The 14908-nt window shown below is 42.4% G+C and overlaps 1 protein-coding gene across 1 annotated transcript in view; it reads right to left on the bottom strand.

The window, feature by feature from the left end:
- The window catches only part of SPTA1 (spectrin alpha, erythrocytic 1), a 69621-nt gene that overhangs the window by 30523 nt on the left and 24190 nt on the right, over positions 1-14908 (bottom strand). Inside the window, exons 19-26 of the mRNA XM_032397201.1 lie at positions 8947-9164; positions 8010-8102; positions 5955-6092; positions 4860-5011; positions 4080-4266; positions 2614-2715; positions 1562-1653; positions 680-824 (exon numbers count right to left, since the gene is read on the bottom strand). Of these exons, the coding sequence (XP_032253092.1) occupies positions 680-824; positions 1562-1653; positions 2614-2715; positions 4080-4266; positions 4860-5011; positions 5955-6092; positions 8010-8102; positions 8947-9164 (1127 nt within the window). The remainder of the gene's footprint in view (positions 1-679; positions 825-1561; positions 1654-2613; positions 2716-4079; positions 4267-4859; positions 5012-5954; positions 6093-8009; positions 8103-8946; positions 9165-14908) is intronic.

Genomic DNA, 14908 nt, shown 5'->3' with positions numbered 1-14908 from the left:
GAGAACATCTTGCTACTTTGTAAAATAATGCCAACCCTTTTGGTACCCATGATAACACCTTGAAGTAGTCAAACTTGACATTACCATACTTCTTTAAAAGATAAGAGGGTGTCAGGCAGATGGTTAAGTGACTCTGCTGATTAGTGGCAGCATCAATTATGAGCCCAAGGGTCCTGAGTTTTAATGTGAAGATCTTTTCAATATAGACATTTTCTGTGCTCTTTTCACTCTGCATGATAAGGCCAAGCTGCATGATGCCTCTGATTTATCCCAGAGTGCATCTGGAAAGTTCCAGTGCTTACTTGTAGGCCGAGGAGGATTAAGCATTGTCAGTTCCTTATGAAGGAAACTGCAACACGCCTGGCCTGGGCCATCCTGGGGGTGGCCAGTCCCTCCTGGTCTGAGACTGCAGGGCTTCTGTATGGTCTAGGCACTTGGAAGCCACTGAAGAGGACTTGGACAAAAGAGGTCATTTCAGGATGTTTTCCCTCCATATTACAGGTCCTGGCCATGTCCTTTTGGTGCCCTTGTCTTAGGGACAGGTGCAAGAGCAAGTATGGAGTAAGAGAAGGAGAAATGTGAGAGTAAGGGACTGGGGAATAGAAGCAAAGAAGAGGCCATGGAAACACGTCAATGTGAAGAGGGACGTGTTGGAACAGCGTGGGAGCGAATGTCTCACCTTTTCTCCCAGAGGCATGAGGTCTCTCTCAAAGATCTCATGCTGCCGCTGAAGGGCCTGAACGCTGAACAGGTCTGAGCCGGGATCGGCAGCACAGAGGGCCTGGTGCTTCTTCTCAATCTGCTCCTTCATCTCATCTGCTTCTCTGGCTCACGACAGTAAAGGACTTAGATCGACAGTGTATTCCACAGGCAGCCCAGCCGGCTCCAGGGAAGTCCTTTCTACTCACCCCCGCCCCCATTCCTGATGTGCTAGAACGTAGGCTGGCTTCATCCTCCCAACAACTACTTGAAGCATAGCTACTGTTACCATTCCCACTTTCCATAGGCCAGAACAGAGCCTGAAGGAGGCTATTTTCTCAAGGTTAGACCACCAGGGGGCCTGACTGCCGAGCCGCCCTCTGCATGTCCGTTTCCCTTCTCCGAATACTCAAAAATGCATTTATACCCGGCGCAGGTGTTTGGTTACCATTTGGCTTGTTTGCTTGCTTACTTAGCTGTGTGCATAGACACAGATTTGGAATCAGATGTAATAAATGGTTGAATCAACAGTTAGAGACAATGTGGTATCTGTGGCTCGATGCTGTCTACGGCTAGTTCAGAAATGTAATTATGTAAACCTCTTGTCTCTACTCCGACTGCATTACCTGTCATGAAAACTGCTAATTATGTGCCAGGATCCAAGCCCAGGCACTAGAAAATCTGAGCTGGTTGTCTGGGAGGACCCCGTGTGCTGAGTAAGGAATCTGCTACAGAATCACTTGACCCCCTCTAATCTCCGTCTCAGGCGTGTCCTACTATAGCTGGGCCTCTCCCGCAGCAATCAGACTGGGGTTTTGAGTGGGTGCTAGAGCAGCACTGCCTCTCAGGGTTACCTTCTCACCTTTGAAACACCTGGACAGCATGGGCGCTGCCCAGGAGCTGGCGCTGCTCCTCCGCAAGATTCTGCAAGGAGTCCCAGCGAGCATTCAACTCCTAAAAGAGGCAGACACAATAGGTGTTAGCTAGAAAACTAACTCAGGTAGTTCAGTGTTGTCCAAACACCCGATGAGGTTTGAATCATGGTTGTCAAGGGATCTCTTTTGGAAACTACATAGGTTTCTTCCCTCTCTGGAGAACTTGTGCTTGGCCTTCATTCATGCAGTTGAGAAAGGGATAAATTTCCTTCCCCAAATGATGTTCCAGGATGGAACCCCCAGCCCTAGAGGGGCAACTGATGTTGGCTGCTTCAGAGACTACATCCCAATCTCCAGAAGACGAGTGGGACATGTTGCCTTGGTAGTTAACAGCTATTATATTTCTGCATCCTGAATTGACCAAACCAAACTGCCGCTTAGAGCTCTACTTTCTGCAGAGAGTAAGTGAATTATTCCTATGCACATCCCTTCTCCCTCCTACCCCACGTTAACCACCAGAAAAGAGGCAGAGAACTCATCTTCCCTGGTTTAGGACAACCCAGAGAGCTGAACTCATGTTCATTCGATCTTTTATGGAACCATGGGTCCCAATCTAAATCAGGTCTAGAATGCCCAACTTCCTGTCTGTACTGACCTATGATTTTCTCCTTCTTTTCTCAGATTTTGTCAGAGCCTGTCTCTTCCAGTCAGCTTTCCAGACTAGCCCCTTTCCACTGTCATAGCTTTTTACCTACATTTTCTTCATATTCATGTATCTGAGCATGAATTTTCTGTGTCTGTAAGTGAAGTTGGGGGTAGGAGGGAGGCATGTGTTGCAATTTATAGATTTCAGATCAGTTTAAATATATACGTGGCTGGACTGCTTGAACTATCATCTTTGACCTTTCCTGAAGCCAGCTTTATACCTTCTGCCTGTCCTAGCTGATCTGTGGAATATGACGTTGAGTGTATTTAAGGGAAAGGTAAGACCCCCAGAGCTCGGTCTGGCAGTGAGGAAACATGGAAGGAGTTTACTTACCTGCCGTATTTGAGCTCCTTCTGGTGTTAGAAGCTTTTCAAATAGAAGATCATCTGCCACCTTGTTGATATCCCTCAGCCGAGGCTCATTGGCCTTCAAATCCTGGGTGGGAAAATTTGTCCAAAGCAGTATAAATTCCCTTCTCAGGAATCTTCACACCTGCCTGCTCATCTCTTCTCCACTTTGACTAAATATTAATATCGCTAACCTTACTTGCAATGCACAAGAAGTTGCCCTCCAATCTGCCACTAAGAAGAGTAGCTTTAAACTCCCTGACCCCAATGGCTATTGAGAACTTGGCAAGAGAGCTGCCATTTTTCTGGAGTGTGGAGCACATCCAATTTCCGAGATTTCTTAAAAATCTCTCCCAGATTACCTGAGCCACATCCTGTGCTTACCTACCAATACAAACTCCTCTGCCTTCTATAGAATTTCACGGACTAAGTTGCAATCTGCTTGTGTTAAGGTGTATTGTAAGAAATAGCTCTGAGGAGCTCATCGCAATGCCTATGGGGATGATATCATCCATTACATTGTACAAAGGCCTCTAAATGAGCTTCCTCGTGGGAGTGTCATTCTTGGTGTTCTTTTATAATTTTGTCCTTGCTTCCCTTCCTTTCACTCTCCTCTTTCCTTATATATTCCATATGTGTATATACAATCCCTATTTATCTATTTATCTATCATCTATCTATCCATTATCTATCCATCCATCATCTATCCATTATCTACCTATCCATCCATCATCTATCTATGTATCTATCATCTATCTATCCATCCATCCATCTATCCATCTATCTATCCATCTAACAATCATCTATCATCTCCCTATCCATTTATCTATCATCTATCTATCTATCTATCTATCTATCTATCTATCTATCTATCATCTATCTATCATCATCTATCCCATGTATCATCTATCTATGTGTTGCCTTGAATTCTATGTGGAAGGTATCATAAGAAAAAGAAAGGAAGGAAGAGGTTTATATTCCCTTCTAGCTAACATATGGAATGAATCTGTGAGAACTGAGGATGGATGGTTTTAGGTGGGTAGAATCTTAGAAACTAGCTGTAAAGTCAAGTTTTTCTTCCCACCTTCCACCCCAGCTTCTGCCCCATAGGTAGAGCTTCTGAAGAGTCTCACAGCCTCCCACCTCAACCCGGGATCCCAGAATGCAGCACAGTGTGGAGCTAGGGCTGAAGAACTCAGGGAGACAGCACTCCCAGGAGGGTCTGGGAGTGGCAGGGACCACAGGCTGAAGAACCAAGGCCACTAATTCCTCTGTATTTTCCTCCCATCTCTCATACCCAGAGGGAGATCTGAAACGTGGGACTCTCAGCAGCTCTGGGAAGGATATTTAGCAAATGTGAAGTTGAGGAACCACTTAGGAAGAGGTCTGAGATAAACAGAAACAGGGTCACCATCTGAAAGCCATCTGGAGGAGAACCTTGCTCATTCTCACCGTTTGGAACTCATCAAACTTTTTCTGCAGCTCCCAGACATCATCTAGTTCCACCCCGGTATTCTCTGCCTTCTTCTCTTGGATCCACTCTAGCATGTCGCCAGCCTCATAGGCCAGCAAAAACTCATTGTAGCGTTGCAGTAGACGACGCCTGCGCTCTTCTGCCCTATCAAGGAGGGAGTGGTACCTGTGTGCAGAAACAGAGAATGGGAACGGTGTCGTGAAACATGGAGGAAACACTGAAGAGTGGAAGCAGGGAGAGTGAAAGGGGCCAGAAGGAGAGAGAGGGAAAATCAAAAGAAGAACAGAGGAGGGGAAGAAATAAAACTGGGAGGAAAACAGCACTGAGAGCAGAGAGACAAACACACAGGATTCCATTAAAAATAATACAAATATCAATATTCCAATAGTGACTGGCATCACCCCTCCCCTATTCTATAGACATGAGATGTTCACATGCCTGCCGACAGCTGGGTGAGAAACAGCCTGGTAGAGAAAACAAAGTTCATGTGGAAGTCAGACGTTCGATAACCCTCAGAACACTGGTCAGGGAACCGGAAGGAGTGGCTCTATGAAGTGCCTGATCTCAGGCAATTGACTTAATCATTTTCATAGAAAAACTGAAGTGTTTCAAGGACTCAAAGTTTACTTTTAGCTCTTAAAATCTGAGAATTTACAATGGCATCTCTAATTTAACAGCTGCAGAGTCATGAGAAGTGTCTTTGCCAGTAAGAAATGTTTAGCCAAGTACTGTCCAGTTCTCCTGCCTCTAAAACGTACTGGTTCTCAATCTGTTCCTGGCGCTGGGCAATGCTGCTTGGTTCTCTTCGCTGCCGCTGCGCGGGAGTAGGAAGCTCATCCTGAGCCAGTTTCCTGACATAGACAGCAGGCACAAAACCTTGGTGGTCACCAGATTCCACCTTCCACCAGTCCTGAAAAGAGAGAGAGAGATCCCCAATCCTTCCTTAGTTCTTGAAAAAACACAAATAAGAGAGGCTTCAACTCTCAGAACTAACTAAGTCTGTAGGCGCAGGCTCAGGCTACAGGGGCGCGGGCATGTCCTCCCCATCCCTTTCCCAGAGTACCTAAAAATTGTGCATGGCCCTGAAACTCACTTATGTGGATGCTTTGTGTTTAAGTATCACCCTGGGCCCCACAGAGCAATTAGGGTGTGTTACTGAACTAACACTTTGGAGTCAATATCCTCGGAGCACGACGTGATGACAGGGAGAAGCCTGAGCAAAGTGGGACTGGCCCATAGCCTATTTGATCACGGACCATCCATCCTGCCTCTCTAAAATTCACTTGCCTCAGGGCAACAATATCCCAAACTCTCTTCTTTTCTTCCCAATAATTTTTGGAAATCATTAGAATGTAAAAACATCATTTGAGCTCTTATGAAAAGAGCCAATATCTTGTCCCTATTCTCACAGGCTCTTTCACAGACCTGTTTCTCACACATTAAAGGAAACCAACTTGACAAAAGACTTCTCTTTTTTCAGGTTCCTCCTCTCCCCAGCCATTGCTGTTCCAGCACTGGGACCATTGGCACAGAACAGGGACAGAGATGAAGAGAAAGGGATAATTTAGTATCACGAAACTGTCATTCATAGTTTCTATGTCTTTGGGCAACTTACTTAGCCTCTTTGAGTCTTCATTTTGTTAACTGTCATTGGTATTATAACCCCAAAGATATATATAGGATCTTACACAATACCTGGAGGAAAGATACTACTCAATAAATTATGGTTATTTAAGAGAGACGGTGATAGAAAAATGTCGTTTGGCCAAAATGTGGATATCTGGCAGGGCTGAGAGAGTTGACCGTGGAGGAGTTGTCTTACTGATGGGAAGAAGGTTAGAAGGGAAAGTCACCTTGTTGATGGAACTGAGCAGAGTTAAGACATCATCTTTCTTCATGGTGACTTCTCGATTGCTGCGGGCCTGGAAGTCATATAAAGCCACAACCCTCTGTTCTCGAGCAGCTCCCTCCACTGGCGCAGCCTGTTGTTGCTGAACAAGAGCAGGAAGCAGATCATGTCAGTCACCCCCTGGAAACACGTCTCTATTCAACCCCAGGGTGGGGAGAGCCTCGGGCTGGACCCTCCCACACGGCAGCCGGCAAGGGGGAGATTGCAGCATGCCATTCTCAGACACACCGCTCCACCCTGACCCTCGAGGGCACACGCAGGCCGGGGAACACGAGCACAGAATGAGCAAGGGAGGGTGTAGTTGGTCAGAAACATAGTGAGTGCTCTAAGCCACCAGTTTGTAAAGCAGGTAACAGAGGATTATACGCACCAACATTTCAGAAGACTGTTCAAGAAAGTGAAAGACCCACTATCTCTCATCACCTTCTGTATTTCCCAGGCCTCCACTGACAACCCTCCCACCCCCTTCACCCTTAAATTATTACGTCAACGAAAGGTGGGCTTTTTTTTTTTTTTAGAGATGGGTGACCTAGAGCACAGGAAAGGCCACAGAATTGTAAAAACTGACACTGTAAACTGAGATCAGAGATCTTGACTCTCTCTTTAACAAGCAACCTGCTCTCCAAGGTGTAGCCTTCTCTGATTTATGCTTTCTGCAAATATCATACCTCTGAGAGAATGAACAGAATACAACACGACTTTGTAAGTGGTGGCCCACCCCTGTTTCGGATCAGAGTGGAAGGTGTGTGCCTCCCGTTACAGACCCTTCTGATGGTATATCCTTTGAGTATGGTGTTTCCTCAACACGCACAACGCAAACACCATCTGTTCTTGTTTAGTCTCCACCGTGCAGGCTGAGGAAGGCACGGCGCACAGGCTCCACACACACATGGTGACCTGCCATGTCCCGCCCACGTCTGCTGTCTACTCCCAGCTGTGAACTCAGAGCTTCTCCTTAGAAAGGCTGCACCAGGTGTCTCTCTTTTTCCCTCTGCTACCGCAAGGGGGCGCCCACGTCATTTAGGGGGTCCCAGCTTTGCCCCAATTCAGGACAAGCTCTCAGCGTGGGCTCAGGCTCCCGGCCATCCTCACCTTCTCCAGCATTTGCATTACCCATTTCCCAAATACACCTGATTATTCTGTGCTTTGGTGCCTTTGCTCTCATAGGTTATTGACTAGAAAAGCCCTTCTCCTTGTCTACACAGTAAACCACCTTAAAAAAAAATAACTCAGATAAAGTGGTTCACCTTAGCTGTGAGAATCTTCCTACTTTCCAACATTCTTATTTCAGGTGAGGGGAACACTCCTTCCCCTGAGACCCTTTCTCCTGTCCATATATCTATCATATGCACCTATTTGCTGAACTTTCTGATCTCTAGTAGACTGGAGTTTCCTGCAGTCAGGATTATTTTTTATTCAAGGTTGCGTAAGGTCGACATTTAATAAGTATATAAAAAAAGACCAAGAAGGAAGACAAGGAATCAGGAAGGACTATAAGAAGGAGAGGTGTATATAGAGGGGTCTAGAAAGAAATAGGAATGGGGGCGCCTGGGTGGCTCAGTCGTTAAGCATCTGCCTTCGGCTCAGGTCATTATCACAGGGTCCTGGGATAGAGCCCCACGTCGGGCTCCCGGCTCCTTGGGAAGCCTGCTTCTCGCTCTCCCACTCCCCCTGCTTGTGTTCCTTCTCTCACTGTGTCTCTGTCAAATAAATAAAATCTTTTAAAAAAAAAAGAAATAGGAATGGAAATATAAAAGGAAGGAAGATGGAAAGCGAGAGCATATCAATGAGCACGTGATCGCACTCACCAAGAACGCCCTGTGAACTAAATCTCGGTAAATGCTAAAAAGAAGCTACCATTCCTGCTTATAAGGCCCATAGAACTTAGTATTTCCTTTGTAATTGTTTCCTGGGTTATTAGAAGTAAAAGCCAGTAGTAAAGAGAATCCCATTTCATCTGGCGAGGAGTGTGGCTCCTGGCATCTCTACGCCTTCTCACCTGGCAAGCCGCTGCCTGGTCCCGCAGGGCTTGCATGCTGTTCCCAAACGCACTCAGGTCCACCAGGAAGGCCTCATGCTTCTTCAGAAGAGCCTGGATTTGTTGTTGAAGGATCATTAGAATTGAATACAGGAAGAGCACTAAGCATTCCTGGGGGTCATTCAGCTATTATTTTGGGCTATATCAATTGTCCTTATTCCGGGTAAGAGACAATTTCCATCTATAATAAAGAGGGTTTGTTGTTGTTGTTGTTGTTTAACTCTAAATTTGCAAGTATCAGGAAAATAGGATTTAAATGATCAACAATTTCAATATATTCAATACATTTGCTTTAATTAAAATGAAGTCACAATTGCACAAGTGTTTTATCAACACACATCACAGCTAGAAGAGGATGTTGTTAATGATGTATTTTGTGGTATTAAACACTAGCATAACTTTAGATGCCCACTGCAATTATTTTTAGTGCTGAAGGTTTGTTAAATACTATGCCAGCTTATCACGAGACAATGAACAAAACAAGAAGTGGACATAGAGGGTAACTATGACCTTTGAGGTTCTTGTTCCAACATGTCTGCCTAATTTTATGTCAATAAAGTAATTAAACTGTATACATCTTAGAACCATGGTTGGTCTGTGAAATCCCAAGGTTATTCTGGGAAATTTAGGATGGGACCAAGACAGGCATGGATCTCTGGTCATGCCTTTTTGGGTTTAGATAATCTTTAAGGAATCTATGAATCTCTGTGGGATCAGGAAAATGTAGTGTGCCTTTTAGGATTTGTGTCAACTCCGAGGTTATCCCAACCAAGGAAAGGCCAAAGGTTATCACTCTGGAAACACCCAAATAATCTCACAGAACTTATAGCTGTCCCACAGTCTAATTTGATACCATTTGGTGAGTACTAGACAATGTGTACCCCCAAGCCCACCTTACCCCAGCTGCTTCTTCATCAGCCCCATAGTTAGTGTTGTCTACAATAGGTTCCTTCTCTTGAATCCATGCTTCTGCTTCATGCAGGTCAGCCAGATACTGCTGGAACTGGACATTGGCTTCAAGATCATTCTGCCGTCTGGCAGCCCGAGCCTGGAGAGACTCCATATTGTCATTCAAACTCTTGACTCTAGAGGCCACATCTTCTGCAGCAAAGTGCCCTGTGGAGGAGTTATAGAAAGGGTGAGTATTACCCTCAGTAACATCACTATCTTTTAATCCTCTGGTGACCTGGGAGAGAGAAAGGGAGGAATGAGGCTGCTGCTTTATGTTGCCAGTGTAGCAATTTACCTAAATTCCTGGGAGTTAGAATGTCATGAGATGGAACATCGGGAGGTGCTCACGGAGGATGGGTGTGTATGTGTGGTGGTGAAGGGGCTGGTATAGTCTGTGGTAAACTGACTTGAAAACAGATTACCTAGGTGTGGGTCCTGCCCAGGATTCCAAAAACATGTATTCTCTAGAGTAAACAGAAAATCCAGCTGATTGCCAATTCCGCCCAGAAGGGATTTATCACCACAGGACCTGTTCTCCCAGGTCATAGAAAACAGGACAGACTGCAACATATGACAATGTTCAGACCACAGGCAGAGGATTGTGACTCCTCAGAGAAGGGAAAGAAATGAGATGTGCCCCCATGTGCAGGGCAGTCTCTGGGCTATAGGGCTGGGGGTGACGTCACACAGAACCGGCTGTCACACTGAGCTGAGCAGGCAGAGTGAGCCAGGGCAGGTAGGAACACCCGAGCTCGAGGAGCAGGGGGACAAGGAAGCGCACCACACACAGAGCCTCAGAGATGTGTGGGGGGGTGCCCTCACATGTTTGAGACTTGCATGCACATGTCAGGAGACTCCTCGAGGTGAGGACAAGGGGATGGAAAAGGTGGAGGCCCAAATCCCCAAGACTCACATAGGGCTGTGGGTAGTTAACATCAATCAGCTCCCACCAAAGTGGACCAGAAGAATTACACCTCAGTATTGGACCCATCGCTAAATCAGTTCCAGCTTAAGAGTGTTCCCTGGAGGTTCCAAGAGGTTCAGTGATCGCCAAGCTCAACACACAAAGAAAACTGCACCAAGTTATATTGTAATAAAATTTCTGAAAACCAGTGATAAAAAGCTTAAAAGAGTAACAGAGGAAAGAGATACATTACACATGGAGGAGCAGAGATAGGAGTGAGAGCAGACTTCACTCAGAAACCCCACAAGTCAAGAGACAATGTAGCAGCATCTTTAATGTCCAGAAAGAGAGAAACTATCCATCAAAAATTTACGTCTACTAAAAATGTGTTTCAAAAATGAAGTCTTTAGACCAACAAAACTTAGAGGATTTATGGTTAGCAGACCTGCACTACAAGAGCTATTAGGGAAAACTCTCCATGTAGAAGAAAAATTATGAGGTAAAAATATCAATGTAGTCAAAGGAACAAAGAAGAGAAATATGTGAATATATGTGAATAAATATAAAAGGGTTTTTTTCTCCATTCTTAATCTCAAAGCTAATTGACTGGTAAGGCAAAATTAGTAGCAATGCACAGTGGGGTTTATAACATATGTAAAATTAAAATGTGTGACATCAATACACAAAGGAGAAAATAGGAGAAATGGAAACATACTGCTTAAGGATCTTATTCTACACATGAAATAGTATGATTTTATAAAGTCAGAATGTGATGCATTAAAGATGTATACTTAAATCCTAGAACAGTGGCTCTTAAATTTTTGCTCCCAGAATCCCCTTATAATTTTTTTATTCATTTCAAGTTTTTATTTAAATTCCAGTTAGTTAACATACATGGTAAAATTGGTTTCACGTGTAGAATTTAGTGGTTCATCACTTACATATAACACTTAGTGCTCATCACAAGTGCCCTCCTTAATATACACATCACCCATCTAGCCCATCCCCCACCCACTTCTCTCCATCAACCCTTAGTTTGTTCTCTATAGTTAAGAATCCCCTTATAATTTTAAAAATTATTGGGGACCCTTAAGAGCTTGTGCTCATATGGTGATATCTATTAATAATCACCATATCAGAAATCAAAACAAAATTTTAAAACAAAAGAATATCTAAGTATATATTCTATTAACCACTAGAGCAAAGGCATTATCAAACATCACACAGAAAATTTCACTGTGCACTTACAAAAGAATGAATATAAAAAAGGTAAATAATGTCTTAGCATCAATATGAAACCCACAAAACCATAATCAGAGAATTACTACTCTAGAATAAACACATACGCACACATCTCCCACACACACGTACCCCACAGAACTATAGCTAACAAATATGGAGATAAAATGGAATCATAATAAATACATAATCCAAAGAAAGTGGAAACTGATGGACAAAGAAAAATGAATAGCAAGATGCTAGATTTAAGCTTAACCATATTGATAATTGCTTTAAATGTAAATGGTCTAAACAATCCCATTAAAAGGGAGAGATTACCCAATTGCATAACATAAAAGCAAAGCCTAACTATATGCTTTCTATAAGAAATCTGCTTTAAACATAAAGAAACAGAGTACAAGCAAAAAGATGGAGAAACATATATTGTGGAAACGTGAATCAAAGACAGCTGTTGTGGCTGTATTAAAGTTGCACCAAGTAGCCTTCAGGGTATGACCAGGGATAAAGAGGAATATATATCATAATGTTAAAGATTTTAATTCATTAAGAAGACACAACAAGCCTAAATATATACACACACAATAACATAGTTTCAAAATACATGAAACAAAAACTGATAGAATTGAAAGAAATAGATGAAATCCACAATTACAATTAAAGATTTCAAGAAAAAAATAAGATGAATCACTATAGTAAAATAGCAACTAGTTAGAGTAAAATAAACATTTTTAGGTTTGAATCCCTCAGATGAGAACTGAATTTTTGCTCAGCAATGTGAATTTTAAACTATACTTTTGATAGCTGGAAGCTGGTGGGCAACAATTTCTTCTTCTTCTTCTTCTTTTTTTTTTTTTTGGCAACATATTATTCTTGAATCAAGGGAGGGATGATCCGGTGTAATCTATGTTGCTTATAGCATACCCGGAATTTGATGTTTGGTTTCGAACATCATATTTAAGCAGTAGGGGTTTCTGAAGATGAGAAGCCAAGAGGAGAGATACTGAGACTACATAAATAAGGAATTTAAAGAAATGGTGCTATTACAGAATACACATTCTTCTCTAGTGCCCATGGAACATTCTCCAGAATAGATCACATCCTAGGTCACAAATCAGTTCTCAACTGGTACCAAAAGATTGGGATCATTCCCTGCATATTTTCAGACCACAATGCTTTGAAACTAGAGCTCAATCACAAGAGGAAAGTCAGAAAGAACTCAAATACATGGAGGCGAAAGAGCATCCTACTAAAGAATGAATGGGTCAACCAGGAAATTAAAGAAGAATTAAAAAAAATTCATGGAAACAAATAAAAATGAAAACACAACTGTTCAAAATCTTTGGGATACAGCAAAGGCAGTCCTAAGAGGAAAATATATAGCAATACAAGCCTTTCTCAAGAAACAAAAAAGGTCTCAAATACACAACCTAAACCTACACCTAAAGGAGCTGGAGAGAGAACAGCAAATAAAGCCTAAACCCAGCAGAAGAAGGGAAATAATAAAGATCAGAGCAGAAATCAATGAAATAGAAACCAAAAGAACAGTAGAACAGATCAACAAAACTAGGAGCTGGTTCTTTGAAAGAATTAATAAGATTGATAACCCCTTGGCCAGACTTATCAAAAGAAAAGAGAAATGACCCAAATAAATAAAATCATGAATGAAAGAGGAGAGATCACAACCAACACCAAAGAAATACAAACAATTATAAGAACACATTATTAGCAACTATATGCCAGCAAATTAGATAATCTGGAAGAAATGGATGCATTCCTAGAGATGTATCAACTACCAAAACTGAACCAGGAAGAAACAGAAAACCTGAACAGACCTATAACCACTAAGGAAATTGAAGCAGTCATCAAAATCTCCCAACAAACAAAAGCCCAGGGCCAGGTGGCTTCCCAGGGGAATTCTACCAAACATTTCAAGAAGAATTAATACCTATTCTTCTGAAACTGTTCCAAAAAATAGAAATGGAAAGAAAACTTCCAAACTCATTTTATGATGCCACCATTATCCCCAAACCAGACAAAGACCCCATCAAAAAGGAGAATTACAGACCAATATCCTTGATGAACATGGACGCAAAAATTCTCACCAAAATACTAGCCAATGGGATCCAACAGTACATTAAAAGGATTATTCACATGACCAAGTGGGATTTATTCCTGGGCTGCAAGGTTGGTTCAACATCCACAAATCAATCAATGTGATACAATACATTAATAAAAGAAAGAACAAGAACCATATAAACTTCTCAATAGATGCAGTAAAAACATTTGACAAAGTACAGCATCCTTTCTTGATCAAAACCCTTCAGAGTATAGGGATACATGGTACATACCTAAATATCATAAAAGCCATCTATGAAAAACCTACAGCAAATATCTTTCTCAATGGGGAAAAACTGAGAGCTTTCCCCCTAAGGTCAGGAACACAGCAGGGATGTCCATTATCACCACTGCTATTCAACATAGTACTAGAAGTCCTAGCCACAGCAATCAGACAACAAAAAGAAATCAAAGGCATCTGAATTGGCAAAGAAGATGTCAAACTCTCACTCTCGGCAGATGATATGATACTTTATGTGGAAAACCCAAAAGATTCCACTCCAAAACTGCTAGAACTCATACAGGAATTCAGTCAAGTGGCAGGATATAAAATCAATGCACAGAAATCAGTGGCATTTCTATACACCAACAACAAGACAGAAGAGAAATTAACGAGTCGATCCCATTTACAATTGCACCCAAAACCATTAGATACCTCGGAATAAATCTAACCAAAGAGGCAAAGGATCTGTACTCAGAAAACTATAGAATACTCATGAAAGAAATTGAGGAAGACATAAAGAAATGGAAAAACGTTCCATGCTCATGGATTGGAAGAACAAATATTGGGAAGATGTCAATGCTACCTAGAGCAATCTACACATTCAACGCAATCCCCATCAAAATACCATCCACTTTTTTCAAAGAAATGGAACAAATAATCCTAAAATTTGTATGGAACCAGAAAAGACCCCATATAGCCAGAGGAATGTTGAAAAAGAAAAGCAAAGCTGGTGGCATCACAATTCCTGACTTCAAGCTCTATTACAAAGCTGTCATCATCAAGACAGTATGGTACTGGCACAAAAACAGACACATAGATCAATGGAACAGAATAGAGAGCCCAGAAATGGACCCTCAACTCTATGGTCAACTAATCTTTGACAAAGCAGGAAAAAATATCCAATGGAAAAAAAACAGTCTCTTCAACAAATGGTGTTGGGAAAATTGGACAGCCACATGTAGAAGAATGAAACTGGACCATTTCCTTACACCACACGCAAAAATAGACTCAAAACTGTTGAAAAACCTCAATGTGAGACAGGAGTTCATCAAAATCCTAAAGGAGAACACAGGCAGCAACCTCTTCGACCTCAGCCACAGCAACTTCTTCCTAGAAACATTGCCAAAGGCAAGGGAAGCAAGGGCAAAAATGAACTATTGGGACTTCATCAAGATAAAAAGCTTCTGCACAGCAAAAGAAACAGTCAACAAAACCAAAAGACAACTGACAGAATGGGAGAAGATATTTGCAAATGACATATCAGATAAAGGGCTAGTATCCAAAATCTATAAAGAACTCATCAACACAGGCAGCAACCTCTTCGACCTCAGCCGCAGCAACTTCTTCCTAGAAACATTGCCAAAGGCAAGGGAAGCAAGGGCAAAAATGAACTATTGGGACTTCATCAAGATAAAAAGCTTCTGCACA

Source organism: Phoca vitulina, unplaced genomic scaffold (genome assembly GCF_004348235.1).
Source record: "Phoca vitulina isolate PV1807 unplaced genomic scaffold, GSC_HSeal_1.0 scaffold97, whole genome shotgun sequence".
NCBI classification, from domain to species: Eukaryota; Metazoa; Chordata; class Mammalia; order Carnivora; family Phocidae; genus Phoca; species Phoca vitulina.
The sequence above is the reverse complement of the archived record's forward strand: the minus strand, read 5'-3'. Positions and strand labels throughout refer to the sequence as shown.